Source organism: Haemaphysalis longicornis, unplaced genomic scaffold, assembly GCF_048455015.1.
Source record: "Haemaphysalis longicornis isolate Haplotype H1 unplaced genomic scaffold, Haemaphysalis longicornis Haplotype H1 scaffold_2, whole genome shotgun sequence".
NCBI lineage: Eukaryota > Metazoa > Arthropoda > Arachnida > Ixodida > Ixodidae > Haemaphysalis > Haemaphysalis longicornis.
The window spans coordinates 21921035-21943374 of NW_027526295.1; the positions used below are offsets into that span (position 1 = coordinate 21921035).

The 22340-nt window shown below is 43.3% G+C and overlaps 1 protein-coding gene across 1 annotated transcript; it reads left to right on the plus strand.

Moving 5' to 3' along the window:
* The first annotated feature begins 8011 nt into the window (after positions 1 to 8011).
* On the plus strand, positions 8012 to 22099 carry LOC144167862 (uncharacterized). Its single transcript, XM_077697013.1, has 5 exons — positions 8012 to 8056; positions 8483 to 8588; positions 8734 to 8816; positions 19353 to 19584; positions 21996 to 22099. The coding sequence occupies exons 1-5, from the start codon at positions 8012 to 8014 to the stop codon at positions 22097 to 22099; spliced, it is 570 nt and encodes a 189-aa protein (XP_077553139.1).
* Positions 22100 to 22340: the final 241 nt, after the last annotated feature.

The following is a 22340-nucleotide window of genomic DNA, read 5'->3' on the forward strand; positions in this document are numbered from 1 at the left end:
CAGATGACAATAAAGTGCAACTTTATGTTTTGAGAGATAAGTGACAGTGAACGTCAATAAGCATCAACCACGGAATTCTGTTTTCAACATCATGTATGTTTTTCCGCACCGCGTGCTTGTCCCAAATACTGTGCTGGCCGTAAATGCAAAGTTAGTCATTGACAAGACGTTTTTACGTTACGTTGGGACAAACTGGGGCCTCTGATAATGTCAAACCACCAGATTTCTTCCAGTGAACCACCCAAAATTGCACATTTTGAAATAGAGGTCGCGCTTCACCCCATGGCACAAGCACCATGCGTTCTAACATTTTTTTTTATATCTGACAAACTGTTCCATGCAAGTCGACATTTTTTTAGGGCGTGTTCTTGAAATGTTTCCCTACAAAAAGTATATTCTAATTTTTTCCTACTACCGGTGGTTTGTTATACCCAAGTACTTTTTTATCATTTTCATTGAAAACTGACAAAAATTTTGATTTTGATATTTTTTTCGTAACCATGATGTATGAAAACATTTTAGAAACTGGTGTTGTTAGAAAGGCCTCTAAATAATCTTCCTTTTGCGTTCCTGTAATTTGTGCCTAATCACTTTTTCTAGCAGAAAAAAATGTTTTCTTGGACCCCTAAAAATCGGTCAATTTTCCCGCAGTCAAGAAAGAGTTAAGCTGCAGAGTAACCGTGTCCTCCAATTTACAGCAGGCTTAAACCTAGCTCAGTCTCTGAACTTCAAATACCACTTGAGGCAAACATTTAGCAGCGGCATGCAATAGTTGCAACTCTCTGCTGAAGATTTACTGCCACGTACTCTAAGAAAAATCTGTCTCGTTCAAGACTCCAGGAATGGTTTTCTGTAAATATTCATCGTTTAGAAGAACTCTGGTAAAGTCATTTTTGCTCACTCTAATATGCGTTTCTCTTTGAGTTACATCACCTATCTTGAGCTCAGAAACTACTCCTAGGCTTGAGTTTTACCAATAGTGTTATTTATACCAGCTTGCTCAAGCATGAAAATTTCAGCAACAGTTTTACCTTACCAAAGATAAACAACACTATGCATTCAGTTTGTGCGCTTTGTGCTCTCCCATCATAAAACTGCCGTTGCACAGATTGCTCTTAAAAACTGGTTAAACCAAACCGTTCCCTTCATTAAACGCCATACCAAAGAGCAAACTGGTGCATAAAGGTGAAAGAATAATGAGGGTCCAATCAGCATGCACTAACTTCACGTTCCAGGTAATTTTGGATTTACCCTCGTGCACGTCTGCCAACGTGCATGCACGCGTTTGTGCATGTCTTCATGCACACACACGTATGCTATTAACATACATACATATTTACACATATTTCTTTTTGATGAAGGCAGGACCCTAGCTCACATGTAAACATTTTTTTTTTGTCAAACTTTTAATTTACCCCTATAAATGCAGGAGCTTTGGCTAAAGTAATACCCACTGTCATAGTGCAAACAACTACAGCTTGTGGTAGGAATCCAAGAGGCATAGCAAAACAGAATGCGCACCATTGGATCTTGCGGAGCATCTTCTATGCACGTACGCCCTGATGCTGCGGTACAAGGGAGTTGTCCAGAAGCAGTGCCGGGCTTCTGGTTAGCAGCAGTAGCACTTCCCAATGTTGTCACACCAGCGTTTAGGCCTCCCCATTCTTGTCCGCTAAAGCTCGTTGGCTGATATGGTGAGCTAGGCTGCTCTTGTTCTGCTGGTGGCGCTTCCTGAGAATGTAGGTCATCTGTCGGTCTGTAAATAAATAAATTTAAAAAAATGAAGCAAAATGGAGAGCCGAGCTAGTTGGTGAACATCCATGAGCGAAACTTAAGCGCAAACTGACACAGGGACAATAAAGGGTGTCGTTTCCCTTTCTCATCCCTGTGTCAGTTTGCGTTTAAGTTTCACCCATGGAAATTTAAAAAGTTGCACAAAAGTGAGGTTATTGACATATAACCACAACTTCAGGTTATCAAAATTTAACCATAAAGCTACAAACTCCAGCAAACAATATTAATAGTGCTATTCAGCAGGCAAACAGGAACTGTAGTGTCTGCCCCCATATTTACCTACAGCTCAGTGGCTAAGGCATCTTACCATAAGGTACATCCTGCACATTGCACAAAGCCAGTGTTTATTTATACTTTAAAAATGTAACATTTTTTTCAGTAACATATGTGCATTATATTTCCTTACCACACATTTGTCAAAAAAATGCTTGATGGCATTTGAAGTCTGAAATTTTCATTTGTCTCAGGCAAATGCTCCTTTTGAATACAACGGCACTTCGTGACAGATAAAATGTATAATTACTGAGGTCACCGCATATGCACAAAGAGGCCACAAGAGCAGTGCCTGCTAAGCTGTTCTAGCAGTGCCTGCTACGCTGTGTACAAATGCGGAGCGGAATCAAGCAATGAATGTTTTAGTAATCGCACACACAAATCTCTCGTTCACTTTCCTTTTGTTTTGCTACTTCAACGAAGAGCTGATCGTACGGCGGACGCATTTTTGGAAGTATACAGGGTAGGCTGTTCAACAAACGATGAAAGGTGTCGTTGTAAGAGTGTGGTATGTGATAAGGCCCTCTGATTTCAGTTTATGGTTTATTCTGCAGGCTCCCTGTGCCATATGACGATATTTCGAAGAAGCATTTAGTCGCGGACGCGGATTATATTCTAAGCCCGTCTCCGCGTAGCTCGCAGAGGATATATGTAGCAGATGAGTGCTTGCGGGCGCTCACCTCACAAGACGACTCTGTCGTGTGCTGATGCATTGTCCATGGTACGTTTGTTAAATATTCCCGAAATTAACACAGACTGGCTTGTAAATGGTGGTGATCAATATCTGAGGTATAATATTGGCAAACGTAACTGGCGTGCTGTCAGGTATGAGTGCTCCGCTGATTATGTAAGCGAACAAAACCGATTTAAATCGTAGTGTATAGCCGTAGCATGAACATCTGAGGAACCGGTGGTTACGGAGACACAGCTAGTAAATTCAGGTCAGTGTAACTACAATCGGCTCCATCATACGCCGGTTCCGCGACGCTGGCTTGTGACACACACCTGGCGCTTATACAGACCGAATATACCACACTAAGATCGCGTCAGAAACATTTACACTCTCCTAAACACACCCTATTTGCGGACAGAGTGACTGCTCCACATAACATGGATTTCAAGCGCCCAAAAATGGTAAAGCTCAGTCGTGAACGTGCCGCAAAAGCAGCGGCAGCACTGGGGAGCGGGGCGCGGACTCCCGCGGCTGCTTTCGAAACGGGCCGCTAGGGGGATTTCAGTGGCGCCCCTACAGGCCGCGCTCGACGCGTATATGATCCCCTTTGGGGTTAACAGTATCAATAAATAAACTAAGTAAAAAAGTCCGTCACAATTTAGAAGTGGGTATTGTATAATTTAAAGGCCAAATAATTTGTAGCTGTGGTCATTTACGAAAGAACAACGCTGTATATGTGCAGAAAACATACTACCTGTCAGATTCATCCAGTGCTGCATACTGATGTATATAGCGATATGCCGAGCGCCTCGGAATAGAGCCATCACTGCTGCGAAGATATTTTTTGTATCTTCCTTGTGCTTCCATCCTGCAAAAAAAAAAAAAATCAGTTTAGTGCATTCAAACAGAACATATTATGCAATGGCAAATAAAGAGCATTAAGGGTATTTGTCTGATTGCTTTCACTTCACCCTCAAATTATGCACGCACGCAGTCAGTTTGCATCGCCTTTTTAAAATTTTTTTAATGGACTAAGTAGACCCAAACACAAGCAGCCAAAGCTGACGCAATGGCACTGCTTTGCGAGGCTGTAGCCATGAGAATTGCATGTCATATTTTTAAGCCAATTATGAACAGTTAATTTTTTAGTCATTAGTTGTGTTTACATAAATGCAATATTGTGCATCATATTGGCTTTTTGGCTCACCACAGTCCTGTAAAGGAAACTGATGAGCTAGGAAGGCATATCCCACAAATGCGGCAAGGTGGATTAGGATGGATGCCTCATCGTAGGAGTAATTCATCGTGGTCAATGCTCAGAGCAGGAGGCACACAGACATCGACTTAATGGGAGCACGCAAGTGTTTCACTGTCTGATTGGAACAGTCTGTGCACTATATGTAAACGTTGACGCATTATGAGAAAGGATACTCTGGGAAATGCAATGCAGTACTACCGCATCTATGTAAGTGCAGCTGAACAGGTAATAGACTGAGCCCATGCATTTCATCATGTACCCAAATGAGCAACTAATGATTCCTTTTAAAATTCTGAGCCACTTGAGCAGCACTGCCTGTCCTAGCACAAAAAAACATTGGCACGACTTATTTTTTGAAAAATATTTCCTGAGACGCCACACAGCCAAATGACAATAAAAATTCTTAGGCGATTTGATGCAGATATTCAAAGGATACGCTTACCTAATTTTCTTCATTTGAGTTACAATGTGAGCCCAAATGTAAATTTTGGCGCATGTGTATCATATTCGGCATAAATTCATGCTTTTAGATGTCTTCTCGTTTTCTTTTGAAGCATGACGCCTCAGGACGACCTCCACACACTTCCTACCTCTTTTGGCCTGCACAGGCTAGCTTACGTCTCCTCTCTACTGTTTTCTTTCTGCACATATCGCCCTTTCTCCGTATCGGCGCAGCGCCTGGCAAATCGCAGAGTTGGTGCACATACATGCACACGAACACCTGAGCAACGCACCACACCATCGCGCTTCCCCACCGCGCGGGCGCCTTGAGTGCTGATAACATACGTCCTCTTTTTTTTTTCTCGGTGTTGCCGTTCGTTGCCCCCGCCCCGGCGCTCCCGTTTATTATTGTTCCTTTCGCCATGGTCAACTCACTTCACTGCATGTGCAATGTCTTCAGACGCTTTTCAGGATTCACACATGTGCACAGATGTCTTGTGCACGAGTTATTTACATAGAAAATGTCTACGTTCTTCGCGGAGTGCAGAGCAGGAAATTATTGCACTCAGGTGCCAGTTGGCTTGGTAAGCACTGCCCCCCTCATTTGCATGCACCTCTTTTCTAGCCCCTCAAAGCATGGTCTATTTGCGCGTACATGAAAGTGCGTCGTAATGATACCACAAAGCACAATTCTTACAGTATCACAATTGGCGTCGCCTAACCAAACAAACATCTATCATTTGAACATGCTAGTCAAGGCTGACCAAATTTTATACCGGCAGATTTCTAACGCCGAACAAACAATTCTGATCTTGCACATCAAACGATCTTTTTTTTTTCAAGTCAAATGTAGCGCTACACACAATGCTGACTTCACACTGAGCTTGAAGCCCACGCAGATGCATATGCAGGGCGACCATCTCACGGCCATGCTCACGTCAATCTGATAGCCGACAGAAATAAAATACAGCGTGCCGTTAAGTTAGCATTTGTATTCGCACGCCCCAGCCCACTCTAACTCTCTACATCCAGCAAAGGAAGCAGTATAGGAAACAGTCAGAAATACGGATACTCACGTTGAGATCGGCCGAGATCAATCGAGCCGTGGACGACCCCCAAACACTTGCTTTTCAAAAGGTTGCTTCAGACGTTACGTCCACAGCGCTTAACTTGAACATCACGCTCACGGTGTGCACATATGTCGGAACTAGAGTCACTAAACAAGGTCACCAAATAAATAAACAACAACAATTGACGTAAACAAGGTATGACCGAAGGAATTGAAGAGTGGGTGCACACTACAACAGGAATGGATGCGACCGGCAATGCACCTAAAGAACAAAAAACAGAAATTTTGAGATAATACTCGAGCAGAAAATGATGCAAAAAAGGGAAACAATTATTATAATATTTAAATGTGAAGCTTGGGATTTCTGTAGGTACTCTACATAACTTTTTTTTTGTCATTTTTCCCACCGAGGTAAAATGGCTGCCTATTACGATGATTCCAGACACAACATATCACGTTGTCGGCTTGTTGACGGCAATAAAAATGCCTGTTGATCAAGTTGACAGGGATAACAAGCAATAAAAGCGCCATCGAAGCCGAATATGGTTGGTGCGAACTGGAAGTGGTGTGGTGTTACAATTATAATTCTTTATTCGGAAGGGGAGACTCTAGATAAAACCAATTATCTGCACTGATTATTTGATATTCCCTCTCCCTCCCTCCGCGCTGGAATATTTCGGTAGGAATGAGAGCAACTTCTGCTCCTCCTTCCAATCTTGAAAGAAATTCAGAAGGGGGGAAGGGGGTGACCTTGCCTATGCCAATGCGAAGAAAACATACCTTGCAAGGCTGGCATCTGAAATACGTTTGTCGGCTGTTTCGCACGCCCCGTAGCTAACGTACGAAAACTTCAAAACGATGCGTTTTCTAAAAAACAAGTAGCTGAAATCCCACATTAGTGGGAAGCCCCGTCGGTGAGCACCCGAGTGCCTTTCGCGAAACTTGGGCCAGAGGCGTCTAAAATAAAAATGTTGTATTTCCCTGCAATAAAGGAATTATTTTAATGCAGGTAGGTTTTGTGGACGTTCGTGGAGATAGCACAATTTTATTACAAAGCGGTAAAGCGTCGAAAATAGTTATTTGTTTGCTTTCAACGTTTAAAAATATAATATTCTATCGGTCTTTCTACGTCGTACATTTCTAGCGAAAAGGAAAACGTATCGATTTCCTTCCCAAAAAGTTATGTTGTAATAAATAATTTATTTACTACAAGGGAAAGTACTACAAGAAAGTATGCCCACGCTTTCCTAATATGTTGTTCACACTACTTCTGGTTTGAATTCTTGTTCAAGAAAAGGGAACATGCATCCTTTACAACGACTAGGTTTAGTTCGTAGAATTACAAGTTTGTGGAGAAAAATACATCAGCTCCGAACTTAGCAAAATATATATCAATGTTTCCGACAGGAGGTATCTTATGATGCTTGGTAGTGACTGCGGAAACGTCGGAACAGCGCAACATTGCGGCGCATATCCTGATTAAGATAGCGATCATCTTGGATGATGCGCACCGTCCGCAAAGTTCGGGAGGCTTTCTCTAAGAACCGAATAAATATTTTGCAGAAAAAAAAGGTTACACTCCATAACTATTTCATTACAAAATTTCAGACGGATTTTGTTGTTAAAGTTCATCCTATAGTTATATAAAGCAAGAAGGTATGCATGACAATGCTTTACACACTCAGCTTTCTTTTTTCATAATTGGTTCAAGTTGTGCGGAGCTCTCTAAAAAAACTCTACATGTTGGTTCCGCATTAAAAAAACTGGGGTCATCAAACAGCTGCCTGGCACGCGTCTACGTCCCTGTGCTAGTCAGCTGAACTCAGTTTCTACACGTGGTTGGATATGCCATCGAAATTTTGCGTGTTGATAATGTATGAATTTCTTGCAAGGAACGCTCAATCACCATTGTTTATAGAATTTGCGCCAAAACTTTGATACTTTTCAGTAGAAGCTGCGGTTTACGAGTGTCTGAGAAATAATTGCGACAGCGTCTTCCGCAAGAAGACTCCCATTAAATAATAAACCAGACATAATAAGCCATCTTCGAAGTCCCTTTGGCTCTATACGGGGCTTCTACAATGCGCCCTCATGCTGTTTACGCAGATCACTTGTATAGCGTTACGATAGAATACCTGTGTGAGATTGCGACCTGGAAGTGTTTGTTCACATGTTTTCTACCGGGTGTTATGATAACAACAAAAATGTACTCGGGAAACGTTTCGATACACCAGCTTCAGTTTGACCGAACTAAATAAATATTATTGAATGAGCAGCATCTGATAATGCAGTATACGCGAGGTTTGTATGAGCTGAAACGAACACTGGAATATGGTCCTTCAGTTTCTTTATTATAGATAAGTACACACAGTGCATTGAGTTTTTTCTTCGTCCATGCACATACAGCGTACTAGAATATTCCGGTACTACAACGACCACACAAATGGAGGAAAGAAAAACATGGACTACTTCAAGCACGGGCCACCATAGTGCGAGAAGCTCTATGCGGGACACCACCACTTCGCTGGCGGCCATGTTGGCCTCCCCAGTAGGTCGCATACCAAGCTGGCTCGGCTGGCTCGTTTTCGCTTTGCCGTTGTGGTGTAATAACACGGTATTTTTTATACCGCCGCTAGACAATATTACTTCTTTGTAACGCACTAATTTATAAGAAAAATTATTTTTTTGTTTAAATTGAGGAGGCCCACTGTGTCATTGGTGTCGCTAGTGTCGCGGTGTTCGCGGGATCGCGGGATGTTGAAACGAAAATGGTTGATCGCAGGAGCCGCGGGGGTATAAAAGGAAGCATCCCTCGGCGAACTTCTTCCGTCATCCTGCTGAGTTTAGGAGAGTTTTGTTTTGTATTTGTCGGGAACAAGAACCAGCCATAAGCCACGTGTTGGTGAAGTGGTTGAAGACGGGTAGGGCACGCATTTTCGATGTGGTGTCGGTAAGAGATGTTGTCGACACGAAGGTGGGGGCCGCCATTCCCCAAAACCCGAAGGACGCTGGCGTCGTGGGCGCCGAGGTGTTGATTCGCTGGAGCGGCGAGAAACACCCGGCGCAAATCATCGCAGTGGGTGAGTTCGCTTTCATTATATCGAAAAAGCTGTTCGTTTACGGAAATCTGCCTTTGCGCATATGTCCGTTATGTTGAAAAAGCAGTTTTGTTTTGCGCTGAGGGAAATGTGCCTTTGCGCGTTCCTTACATTGTTTTCCCAACAGGTACCCTCCAGCAGATGGAGAAGCGCTGCAGGGTCGAGATCAAGCAAGGTGCTGGCGCTGCCACTGCTGGTCGCAGTGACGAGGTGAGTGTATGTACACATTTTTGAGGAAAATAGCACGTGCTTCTAAAGATTCCGCCGATTCGTCGCATGGAATTTCGTCTTAGGCTGGTTGGTACCGGCGGAACGTTCGTGATATGACTGTCCTCGCGGGGCTTCGACGCAAAGTAACTACTGTTCTTTTTTTGTGTGTAAGCAAAATGTAGTATAAATATTTAAAAAAACCCGGAATTAATGCGAGAGCCATTACATAGAAGTGGGTGCCGACGTCTCGAAAACGCCCTGCGTCCCCATCAGTTCGTTTGTGTGAGCCGCACGCCATGGTTGGATAATAGGCTGTTAGATTATTCAGCAATTAATGCACGTGCGAGTGGCCAACAAAGGTCGCGTGATTGGAGCCTGTTATGTATTTTTTTTACTCTGTCGCATCTGACAAACAGATAAATTTCGAAGTAACAATTTTCCTCTTTTGCTCGTAGGAATTTTGGGGTTCGTTATGCATGACAGATATCTGTGTATTACGGAAAATCATTTTTCTGTATTACCTTATTCCTAATTTTAGCGTAGCGTTAATAACCACCACGGCAGTTAGGACTATGCTGTTGTGGGACACATATTCCTGCATTTACATCGGGTTAATGGAACAGTGCTTTGGTATGCCTGCAACCAAAGGAGGTTTGCAAGACTGCAGCTTCAACTGTTGATAAACATCTTTTTTCCAAGTGCAAGCATTTGCTATTCCACTTTGAGTGGAGCTGGCACTAACAAGACTGCAATAGCCATTATTAATGCAAAACGGGGCAATACATTGCCTCCAGCCGTTTGTTTTGCTTGCACTGTCTCCTGGCTAGCTGAATGTTCTTGATAACGTGTGATCGGTATTTATCCCTCTGAACGCTGGTCATTACCAGCCGTGCCAGTGTAGTGCAGAGGTTTAAACTCCCATGAAGATCGGAGTTTAAAGTGTCTAGATTTCCATCTAGAGAGCAGAAACTGTTCATATCTGCTGGGTGAACACCATCTAGCACTGGTATTTGGTGTTATGTCTCTACTTGCTAACGTTACTGTCCTAGGTTCTATAGCCTCCTCTGTACTTTTTTCCTCTGGCTCGCACTTCGAGACTCTCTGCACAACTTGCATTCAGAATACGCCGTTTTGACGTCTACCCAACCGGCTGAGCTGCTTACTGAAGCCATGGCAGACATAGCCGTCACTGGAATCATGTCCAGTCATCTGTAATATTAATAGTAGTTAACACCTAAGCAACTTTGGTTAGCCAGTGAGCATTAGTGGTTTGGCTGAATAGTTGACAATCAAGAGTCTGATTTCACCATGAGTTGTGAAGCATACTGTCTGGATGGGTGAAAACCACCCATCTAGCCATGGCCTTTGTTGTGTGTAAGGTCACATTGTTCATTTTGGACTTTTTTTGTGTTGACTTTGGTTAGATTATTTAGATCTTGGCTTAATTCACATTGATAAAGCACGTACGAAAAATACAGCAGTGCACAACACAGTAAAACACTGACTGCTAGCAATGTATCCTAGTGAACTGAAGTCCCGGCACACTATCCACATCCTGCAAAGTATTTTTACTCAGCAACAGTGTTATTTGAGAGAAACTGTGTTGTAGCGTCGCTCACTGTGTCTACGGAAGCCCATATTATGGCTTCCGCAGAAAAAACAAATAACTAAATGTTTTCTCGGGCCTTAATGATGAACATTCAGTTACGAACTACCTGGTGACACTGGTGCCATGTCACAAAATGGCCTTTTATATCTGGCTGAGTCCATATGTTATGTGACGAATGGGGGGGGGGAGGTGGCATCAAGCAGTGGGTTGTGGAATGTAGTTCTTTTTTTTTCTGAGCGTGGGCTGTATTTTAACAGAAGTATTCGTTCGTGGGGAAAGCTGCCAGGTGTTATGGTGAACATGATACATTTAACCTGGTATTCTGAATGGAACCTACACTCTCGAGCCTCCAGTGAAGGAGATCCTTGAAATCGATTTTCCCATGCATAGGCATTGCGGAACCCTCCCCTCAGCCGAGTGGAGGGGGCATATGGAGTGGAGGAGGGACTCTGAATATGGCCCTTAGCTTCAATTGAAAATAGTGCTTTTTTTTTATTCAGTAGACAATGAATGGATTATGCTGGAGAACATTTGATTAGCTCAGTCAAGCTTAAGTTAGCGTTTCTGAGTGTGAGTTTTGTCACCTGAAGCAAGAATGGAACCCTTCGTGGAGTTGCTTGGGCAGTAATGCCTGATAGATGTAATTGGTAATAGCTGAATGGAACATTCCTGTGAAACTACACCAGGATGGCCCAGAGTTAGTGTAACATGGCCGCTTCCCTGGGTGAATCATGTTATTGGAAAAGAAAAGCGTACTTTGAAATTACTGCCTCTCAAAATTGTCTTCGCGAATGGCGCCATCATGCAAAACAAACCGAAATGTAGAGGGGTAGGAAACTGCCACCTATTCAAGTGAAATGTTTATGGTGTCTTGAGGGTTCATTCAAAGGGACACTGAAGTGAATTTGTCAAGCTCCCGTTTTTGCTTGCACTGCGTAGACTCGCTCAAATTAACACACTTTTCATTGTTTATCCGGTTGATAAGTCGGTAGTTATTTTTTAAAGCTCGAAAGAAGAAAAACTACCATGCGTGGTCTGCGGCTGCCTCACCAACTAAAGGCTGTGACGTCGGGAGGAGGTGCACCGTGATTGGACGATGTCCAAGGTTAACATTCACGGAAGTTTTGGTTTCGGTTTTGTAAAACATGCTTGACATTCAACGTCGTTGGATGGGCATTCTCGATATCTCAGTAATCGTCGTACCGCGCTTCTGCCGTGTTGACAACTGTAAAATGCCTAAGATAAGCCTCCCAGGATGGCTTGGAATCGTAGCAATCACTAGCCGAGTCCTACGCAGTGGATGAATGCCCTCTGCGTCCCCACAGACGCTCATATGCCATGCGCTTTTCCTCCATCTTTGGAGCTTGCCTCACTCATGCCTGTATCGTAAAAAGCGTTTTTGCAGCAGGCCAAGGGTCTGCTATTCTGGCCTGTGCCCACTGCCCGCAAGCAGTCTCTGCTTATGGCAACAGCCCGCCAACAAGAACTCGCTAGCGCGTCAGTGTCAGTCTGCGCGCGTTCTGCGAATTTTCTCGTGGAGCCGTGAATGTTACGGCCCAAAAATGGTGAACTCAGGATAGAAAACATCGGCCGGAAATGAAAAAATTAACTTACAAAAAAATGTACCCTGAGGGATTCGAACTTGCGACTTGCAAAATGACATACCTAGCGCTCCAGACCACTCAGCGACGGGCCAGCACTGCCGCTGTTGGAAATATAAGGTATATAATGTATAACCAGTGTACACTTTTATTTAGTTTTAGCATTTCAAGCAGCTTAGGTGACTATTTGTTCTATAGCGCTCGTGCTGTAAGCATCCCCCAAATTTCCACATTATATCATGTCTAGCAATTGTTTCTTAGACAGAAAAGCGTTCGCAGATGTGTGGTCGTGCTGCTGACCGCTGTGCTTGTTCACCCAGCGCAAAAAAGTGCTTCCTGCTCCTTAGTTTTACGCTGTACGGTAAAAGTTTCAGTTGATTTTATTTCCTTAGTACCTATATTGACTTTGCTGAATCTTCTCCCGCCTTCAAGTGTCCTTAGATTTTCCTCCTAGCATACCAGTCAGCGAAGCGTCGCATGTGCACTTGCGTAGCGTTTATGTGGAGCGACCTGGACTGGGAGCTTGATACAGTGTACAAACTAAAGAAACGCACATTCCTCCATTCACAAATGTGTCGTGGCTTAGTTTCAACTGAGTGAATGAATTTCGACTACCCGTCGGCGGCCAGCGGACTAAACGTTGGGCCAACTGACCCTGTCGGAAGGTCGGTGAGCCGTGCAGTAGCGCAGTCACGCCAAGTCATTTCCTCCTGACGTCACATGAAAACACCCCAGAAAATGGGCGAGGATGCAGAGAGGAGGGCAGCATTTTTTAATTAATTTTTCTACAAAATAAATTCGCATAACGCACTCAGAGTGGTCCAAACATGGCCTGTGGACTGGACTACAATTTGTGCTAGTAATCCCGCAATGTTTACAAGTCACTTCAGTGTCCCTTTAAAGGATAGTTTGAAATGTCAAAGAGGCTGGCACTTGAATATTGCACTTGTTTATATTTCCCTTGGACGCACCATTTATGGGTACTTCTCTTGCTGTGTATACAGTTGGGCTTGGTGCATTGAATTATCGAAATATTCTGCAGTGTAGTTGCAACTGAGTTGCTACTGTAGCAGGATGTGTGTATATTGTGAAAAAATGATAAATACCGGCATCATTTTCCTGTCTCAGTCTTGTGACAAGTGCGAGGATTTATTGGAAGTCATCGCAAGCCTGAAACTGAAGGTTGCTGACCTGGAGGGAGAGAACGAGAAGCTTCAAGCGACAATCGAGTACATGACATCGTACAGAGACGGAGTTGATGGTAAGTTAAATTGCTGTGCTGCTCTTATGCTGAAGCGAAATACCTGTTACAGTTGAACCTTATTATAATGAACACCGATATAGGGAATTGTCGGCTGTAGTGATAACTAAATATGAAGTTTGGTTGGTCGCACTTCATTTCTGTGGCACCTATTCTTTTTAGGACGAAACCGAACCGCGAGAGCCGCTTGCAGTAACGGCTATAACAAAGAAGTTATTTGTTTGTGCAAGGCTCAAAACTTGAAAGCTAGCATTAAAAAGAGATGAAAAATTGAGATAACAGGCAGTTTTTATTGTTTGAAAAATTTTCAGAATTTTGTCCTCCGACGCAGTGCATTTGACTGGTTGCACAACCCTAAATACAAGTAAAAACTCCAGGCCTGTAATGTCCAACGGACTTTCTTCTGTTGTAATTTCTTCTTCTCATGTTCCGCTTCATTTAGTTTGAAATGCCACAAGGAGACATAAGGATTACCTCGTTTCTAGTGGGTTGGAAGGCCAGAATGTGTTTTTATAGTATTTTTGCGAGAGCCAGACTGCCGATTTGTTGAGCCGATTGAACATCAGTTAGAGTGAACTAATTTACGTCCGCGATACCACTTTGTTATAACGAGGTTCAACTGCACAGCTTTCAAGGACCAAAGGTTTAGGGCCCTCAGTTGTAAAAGATTGCACCAGTCAGAGGTGGCCTGTCCCACCAATGCTCAAGAACTGGTCTGTTTATGTGCAAGGATTTGTATCCTTTTTTAGCATCAACGATTTGCCAAAAAGTGGAAGCTTGCTACCATGCCAAGATGAGGATTATCTGAAGTTGGCACCAGTTTTTGGTATTCTGACTCTATATTTTCATTTTTTTGTACACTGCAGGACTGCCATTCTCTGCATTGTGCAAACTGTTAAATAAATCCACCAGCAAGCTGTATTTTCTGTCTTAGGCGACCTTAATGCACTATTGTCAAACGTAGTTGCTTAGTGCACAAGACAACAGGGTGGACGAAGCACGCAAGATAACTATCAGGCATCAGCTAATTCATTCTTTACTGCACATGAAATAGTGCAATGAAAGTAGGAGTAATTGGGTGGTAATAGTTCAATTGATTGTCGGGTTTAACGCGCCGACGCAACGCAGGCGATGAGGCGCGCCGTAGTGGAGGGCTCCAAATTAATTTTGACCACCTGGGGGTCTTTAACGTGCGCCAAAATCTCGTACACACGGGCGTTTTTGCTTTTCGCCTCCTTCAGAAAAGTGGCCGCCGCGACCTCGTGCTCGGCAGCGAAACGCTTTAGCCACTGAGCCACCGCAGCGGGTGGTGGTGCTTAGCTTCACTAAATAAAGGCTTTTAGAGTATCGGAACTCTTTTCTGTCATTGTTGTGTGCTGCCAGGATTTTCATTGGTTGATATTTGTTTACATATGGGCGCAGCCATTTTGTTTCTGGGCGCCTCTCTCTCTCTCTCTGCTGCGCGGACGCCAGAGCGGCTAGTCACACCCTGCCCATCACAACCAGCGGCGGTTTCGTTGGGAGAGATGGCAACAGTGCAAGCCAGAAACAAAATGGCCCCCAGATGCTTCCTTATGCACGAAGTGGCGGTACTCTTAAGCGTAGCTTATTTAGTGACGCTAGTGGTGCTATTTCATCTGCAGGAAAAGATTAGTTGTTGCCGAGCTCTTCACCTGCGGGCTCCTCCAGGCCCATTCTGTTGTGTGTGCAGTAATTATGTTTAACAATTGCTGTGACCAACTAGCTCATATTGGTGCTCTGATAAATACGCTAAACCTCCTTTTGTTATAGTAAAAGCAGAAATGGCTGAGAACGCTTTTTGACTTTCTTTAGAATCACTGCTGTTCTTTTTAACAGCAGCGATTCTGAAAAAAGTGAAGTTGGCAAACAGCATTACATTGAGCATAGTCATTCGAAAATGGTATATAATACCGAAATTCTGTCTGTCAACTCCCATTAAGACAAACTTCGTTATAACGAATTTCATGGTTAAAGTGAGTAGCCCTTCTGATTGCTTGTGTCATGCACAGTACAAAACATCAGCTTAAGACGAACTTCTGATAATATGAACAAATTTTCATGGTCTCGTCGAATTTGCTGTATGAACACAAGTGCACAATTGTTTCATTTCTTTCTGTGAAGATCCAGTTAATGCATGACTCAATTACTATAATGTAGGGTGATAACATTTGAAATAAACTCGGATGGCACAACCATTTGAGCTCAAGGACACGAGTTCAATTCCTGCTGTAGTGGCTGCTTTTCTGATGGAGGCAAAAAGTGAAAATGCTTGTGTGTCTATACTTAGACTTTGTTAAAGATCGCCTAGAGAATTGGTTCTCAGCCATGACTGCCCCAGGGACCCCTTTTGGGCTTGCGAAAGTGATGGGTGACCCCAAGACAGAACATAAGTTGATCGGTGTTATAATAACTATTTGCATTTGCTGCTTGCGTCACCTACACACTTATCCACCCGCCTTGTCTGCGTGGCATTAATGATGATGCGCATCATAGTGTTAAACAATTTGCTGTTGAATCTAAAGGCCTTTTTAAACACCTGTTAGCTGCCTTCTCTGCGTCTGTTTTTTCTTCTCATAGCTGGCGTGTTGTGCACAAAGCAGATGTTAAAATATGTGCTACGTGAAGCAACTAAATGTGCATGTAATGTGGCGAAACCTTTTTTCATTGCAATCAAGTGCTGGCAAAATCAAGAAAAGAAGCGGGGGGGCTGGAGTTATGAGGGAGGCTTTGCAGACCCCTGAAGTGCCCCCATTTGAGAACCACTGCCCTAGAGGTCAAAATTGTTCTGGAGCCCTCTACTGCAGCATTCCTCATAGGCCAAATGTAGCTTCAGCACATTAAACACCCACAATAAACCGGTCACAACTATTTAATCCTGAAGAACCACTATGTCCCATTAGTGCATTCTAGTTCCTATTTTTGTTTTTGCTTTTAATTTTTTTAATGACTGTACATGTTTTTTTATAAGAACCCATTTTATAGCTTGGAAGGTAATTTATTGATCTTGTTTTCTAGACCTCGCAAGTGCCGTAAGAGACCTGCGAGTGGTGTGTGCGGAAATGGAGGCAAGGTCCGTTGCCTCCACTACCAACAGCCAGGCAAAGGTATGTACTTCAAACCAACGTACTCACGTTACCGAGTTTTAAAAATCCCCATGTGATGAGGATTAGTCCTGAGCACATGTTGCCTTTTCAGAAAACTATGGTGCCCCTTTTAGCCAAAGTGTAACTACCGCTCTTGAAACCCTCTGAATTTTAAGCTATGCTATTAAGAAAGCCGTCAGAAAGCTGCCTTGACAACTAAAATTCATCAAAGTAAACACTTCACATAGGTTCATCTGTCTTGAAGGTGTGGCCAAGAAAATAAAACTACAGCCAAAACTTTTTTAAAGCTATTTAATGTTCTTAGACTAGCAGTCACGTTATATAATAGGGGATGCATGCAGATTTGTACAGGTCATTTAGTGTATCTGGGTATGACCAATATAGATTACATATTTTTCAGTCTATGGCTTGCATAACTATGGTGTTTCTACTTTAAATTTAGGCACATTACATAAATTTTTCTCATGATAGCCATCTGATGGCCAATGAACTAACATGGAAAGCAAAACACCTCTAGTAGTATAGCTTGCTGGGCCAGTTGGTACATTCTAATATGAAAAAAAAAAGCCTCGGCATAAATCTACCAGAGATGCAAGTTGTGTTCTCCTTTCTTTGCCTCATGTCTTCGTTAAATTTTCGCTGTTTATTTTTCTCAAAACACCTGTTTTGCTGTAAATTTTGAGAGCCAATGCTTGTTTCAAAACTTGCATGTCATGATGCTGATGCTCCACATGCTACTGAGCTGGATGAATGGAGTGTAGTTGTGTTGTCAGTTTTAGAGCTACAGCAACAAAACGTTATGGCTGCAAACAGAATTTGTTGTGCGAGTGGGTTTGATGAGTGGGAAGTGTTTGAATACTTGCAGTTGGGGTTAGCACTGCCTAATGAAGGGGAAATAAGGAAAAAGCATTAAGCTAAATTTTAATAATTTTTTTGTTCTCAGGGAGCATGTGTTTAATATTTCAAATCAAATTTCCAACATTTATAGGAGCTATTTATGCATCTTGAACCCCAGGTGGTGGTCCCATGTGCTCCTTACCAGCAAACTCGTGTACCATACAAGGGTTACGGGCATTGTGAAAAACAGCTGCCAGTTATACGCTTTTCATGGGAAATTCCACTTGGCAATCTAGAGGTGTATTTTTTGGCGGCAGGTTTTTTGCTGTACTGGTCTTTCCAAAGCAGCTCATCCCACTGCAGGTGGTCCATGTTTGGCTGTAATCAGTCGCCTGCTGCTGGTTCATTTGGATTTACTTGCTCTGTACTGAATTCTGTTAGTTTTGATGGAATTTAGCTGCCCCTCCAGATTGAAGAGTGAAATTCACTATTTGATTGCTTTTGGTTTGCTGCATAGCATCAAGTTCTGTCACTTCTGTTGTAAGCATATGCAAGCAAGGCCATCTACAATACAGGGGAACAGGTTGACTTTCTTTTTTGCATTAAGGTTAGTGGAGTTAGCAAATTTTAAAACTATGTCAGGAAAGAAAGTGGAGAAAAACCCTCATCCAGAGTGGGGACTGAACCCCTGCATTGTGATGACATGTCGGATGCCTTACAGATTTGGCTCTAGGCGGCTATGTTCTTGGCCAGTTTCTGGAGTTGAATACATATCACCAGCAGAAATGAGGCATGGACGAGGAAAGATGCACACAGGACATTCACGACATGTAACGCATGGTGGTAGCATTATCAGGACGAGGCTAATAGATGGCACGCTCACACATATGCCTGCCTTCCTGTGAAAAGCCTTACAGATCTATGTTAGCTTGGTCATGCATGCCTTCTCAAACACGAGTGGCATCAAATGCTGCGGCGTGTACACATCGCTTGCCAAGTGGGCTCCCACTGCAAAGTGACGCCACTGCTGCTGGAAGCTCCCTTAGTCATTTATGCGCTGTCCCGTCTGATCTCGTAGCATTTGCCACTAAGGAATGCTCTTAACGATGACTCCTTTGCTCGGGATGAACCTGGTGGCATGTTTTTTTAGCAATCTTGCCCGTTCTTCTCGCTGACAGCTGGGCACGCCTGCATCAGCTGGTGTACTTGCGGTACCGCTACCGGTCTTAACTGCCTTGGTAAGGCTTTCAGCGACAGACGCCACCAGTTCCTGAGGGAACCCAAAAGATGACAGGCGGGCCACGTGGGCCCTGAGAGACACGACTTGACGAGGAAGCCACACAGACAGTTATCACTATACTGTGCTTGACCAGCTTTCAGCACACCAAATTGTAATTTTAAATTCTCTGTTCATACCTAGGTTGAAACGCTTAGCATACGTGCTCATGGCTTTCACCGCAGGTGCACACCTCACATCTATGATTCCATTCAATGGTACCTCATGAGTGAACTTTAGCGCTTGAAATAACTTCTGGATGTGGTACAAATAGTTTGAGATGATTTTGTCTGTGTGGCTTTCTGGAGGTTAAGAGGAGCAAGCTGATGTCCAGTGGAACACCATTTCCCACATCAAATGTGCAGACGGACCCCTGAAGTTTGGCCATATCTCAGCAGTAATGCTTGGAATCCTGTCAATACCACACAGCAACATTGAATGCGAAAGGCAGTTCGGCGTAGTAAAGAAAAATCGCCCCCAGGTCCGGGCATCCATGTCTGACACAACCCTTGGCGACGTTGTTTTGGCGAAGTGTCACATGGGTGAACATTGTATATAGCCTGTTGGTAGTTTAAAGAAATGGTTCATTTCCTGCTATGTTGTAAGTAAACACAAAAATGTGTGTAAAATTACCCATTCTGTTGTTGCTACTACCGCCCCTCCCCCCCGGTCAGATCTCCCTAATGCCATCCCGGCAAACCTGGCAGGTATGCATAAGTGTAATCCTCATGAAGTATTATCAAATTTTTAAATAAGTTTCATGTCAGGAATATGTAATTTTAAGCCAAATATTATTTGTGACATAACTAAATTTATTTTATTTGCAGGAACCTGAAGGCGACACGGACATTGGGGGCTTTTTTGTCCGGAACTCGCTCCTGAAGATGTTGGAGATCAGCCATTCGAAGAGCCCGACTATGTATGCGCGACAACTGCTTCGGCAACTCTTCGAGCCAGGAGAGCTGGCCGGCACCTCTATAACGGGCAAACAGTCCAATGCCCATAGAGGAAAGGCGGCCAAACCGCAGCTGGACCCAACCAGGGTCAACGCCGTCGTCAGTGAGTATATACTGTTTTCACATTGGGTTAGTAAAGAAGTGCATCTACTTGGTGTACTTAAGTCAGGAGCTACAATTGGTTTCCATCTTCACTGTAATTATCAAGGCCTTGAGAAGTTTGTATAATGTCTTTCCATTAAAAAACTTTTGGAATTGGTGCAGTAGGGGCCCAACCATTCGACCTGCTTTTTCCGGCTGACCAGCGCACTCCTGCCCCACTGGTCATGAAAGCTTTTAAAGTTTGCATGGGAACACATGTGCTGATGGATACAACAGCTTGCATGAAACTGGAAATTCTCAGTGGAGTAGGAAAAACCAGTACTGGTTTCCTCCCTCCACTAATACTGCACTCTTTATGGCCTCATCCAGTCATTCATTTTTGCGTCTTTGGTGTGCGTTCGTTTTCTTTGGTGTATCTCGGGCAAGTCAATCTGAAGAGACTCAAGTGAGCATGTGCCTGCTTGCTCGGCTGTGAGCTTGCTTTGTGTGGTTCTCATGTGGGCACGTGTACTTTGTGTTTGTTAGCTGTGATTCCAGTTAGTGCACATAGGTGAAGTTCTACCTTTTGGTGCGTGGTGCTTAGGCTCTGCCATGCCTTGAAAACAAGCTATATGCTAACTTGTAGGTACAAGCCTGAATGTGAGAAGTGCATTTGGATGCCATGTGAGGCAGCAGTATAGCACATTTTATTTTAGAGTGGGCATAGTTGCGTAATAGCGGCCATTAACAAGAAAAAGGAAAATCGAATAACAGTTACAAATTGCAAATTAAACAACCAAATTGATTCAAGATATATAAGATCCTATCAATGCATTGTTCATGGTACCCACATGAATCCGAAATTGCGAGGAAGCGGGGTGTCAGTAGATATTAATTAGTTGAAACTGTATTTGGAGCATTCATTTTCGCTTGAAAGTGGCTCGTGTAAAGCTTCCACAATGCTATTGAGGATGGCAGTGAATTTTTTGTTGTAAAAATTTGCACTTTTGTTTGTTTAAACAAATTTAGGTTGGTGTGTAAGAACATTAGTAAGAAGTTGCTGCAAAGACACCTGGCATCAAAATTAACCGGGGTGCGCTAGTGGGTAGCAAAGCACATCACCACACCATCCGATGCACTTCTGGGGTCCAGACGTCTCTGTGCGCTTTTGCGTCCTGCCATGCTCAATACGCTGCCTTTTTTTCTGTCTTGAAGCAGCAAAGTGGATTGCATGTAGCTTTGGCACTAGGTGGTGACATTTATTTGCCTAACACGCATGTACTGCGGCAACAGACGGGAGTGTGCGCTGCTCTCTCTACCATACTTAGACAAAACGACTCATTGCAGTGAGATTTTGGTATCTTAGTTTTAAAGATGAGTCTTTCTTGGACTATCGGAATGCAAAAATTTTGGTCTGTCTTCCTGTCTGTGTGTGTCAACAATTCTGCTGCCCGGCTAAAAACAGTTGAAAAAAAATCACTGCTTGAAAAAGACATTGTATGTAGAGGAAAAACCATTTCAAATAAACCTACACATGCCGAAGTACTTGGTGCAAAGGAAACCTCGGGCATATTTGAGCCCAAACATAAGCGTGTAATCATGCTAGAAGACCAGAGTTGAGTACAAATTGAATTGGTTTTGATGACTGCAAATAAACAAACGATGCATTAAAACTAGTGTCGGAGAGGTGAGACAAAAACAAACATTAAAACAAAAACTTGGTTGAGCTACTCCAAGCAGAAAAAAACTAGATACAGCAATAGGCAGGCACTCTCCACAAATGGCAAGCGAGCGGTGTGAATGGGTAACAACTTACTTGAATTGAGTAAAACTCCTCCGTTTTCGGGAGAGGAGCAAGAGGGAAGGGAAAGAGCATGATTAGTAGTAGGGAATAAAGAAGAGAATTGTTAGGGTGGTGGAGACTCATCTTTCAAGGAAGCAGAAATGCTGCCAATTTTTTGGTCTATTGTTGTTCTCTGCTGCCACGTGGCCATGCTACGCAAGCAGATTGCTCTGAACGATCATGATCAGATGTTGCATTTGAGTTTATCTGGTCTCAAGGCAAATTTTTCATGGCAACAGATCAGAGGCACCTAATGGAGCACTAATTTAAAAAGGCTGGCATGAACAGTTCTGCGTAGGCTTGGCCTGTTGTAATTTGTACCGGTCAGTTGCCTCTTGCACCTCCTTTACCACGATTAGCCATTTGAAGCAATTAAATAAAAGCTGTAAAAGTTAGAATGATTGGTTTCAAAAGTGATTCACCTCTCATTATCAGGGATTTCCAGGTTTATTGCACAAATGTGCCTACATTTCTTAGACCCCAAAACAAATTACGGGATCTTAACTCGGAGAAAGATTTTTTAGTTTTAACTTAGCTCTGCCCATGACGGACAGGCAAATATTAGTGATTGGTCTTGTTTTATTTTTCAGAGTACACATGCAAGAAGTTTGGCTTGCTGAAAGAGGGACCAGTGCGGGCGTCCCTGTCATCCATGTTGAACAAGGAGAAGGCGGCTCCTCCCATGGACAAGTAAAGTGTCCCTGTCATCAATCTTGAACAAGAAGGCGGCTCCTCCCATGGACAAGTAAAGTGAAAAAAGAAAAACCTTGCTAAATTGAGCATCAATAAACAGTATTGCTTTTGTTTAAGATCTGTCTTGCTTGGAATGGTCAACTGTACTCCTTTTCTAAAGGAACAGTAGGCTACTCCTTAGTTATACCCTGTAGTGCAATGCAGCAGAGTTCTCAATGGTGTAGTATGCGTTAGGTGCACTT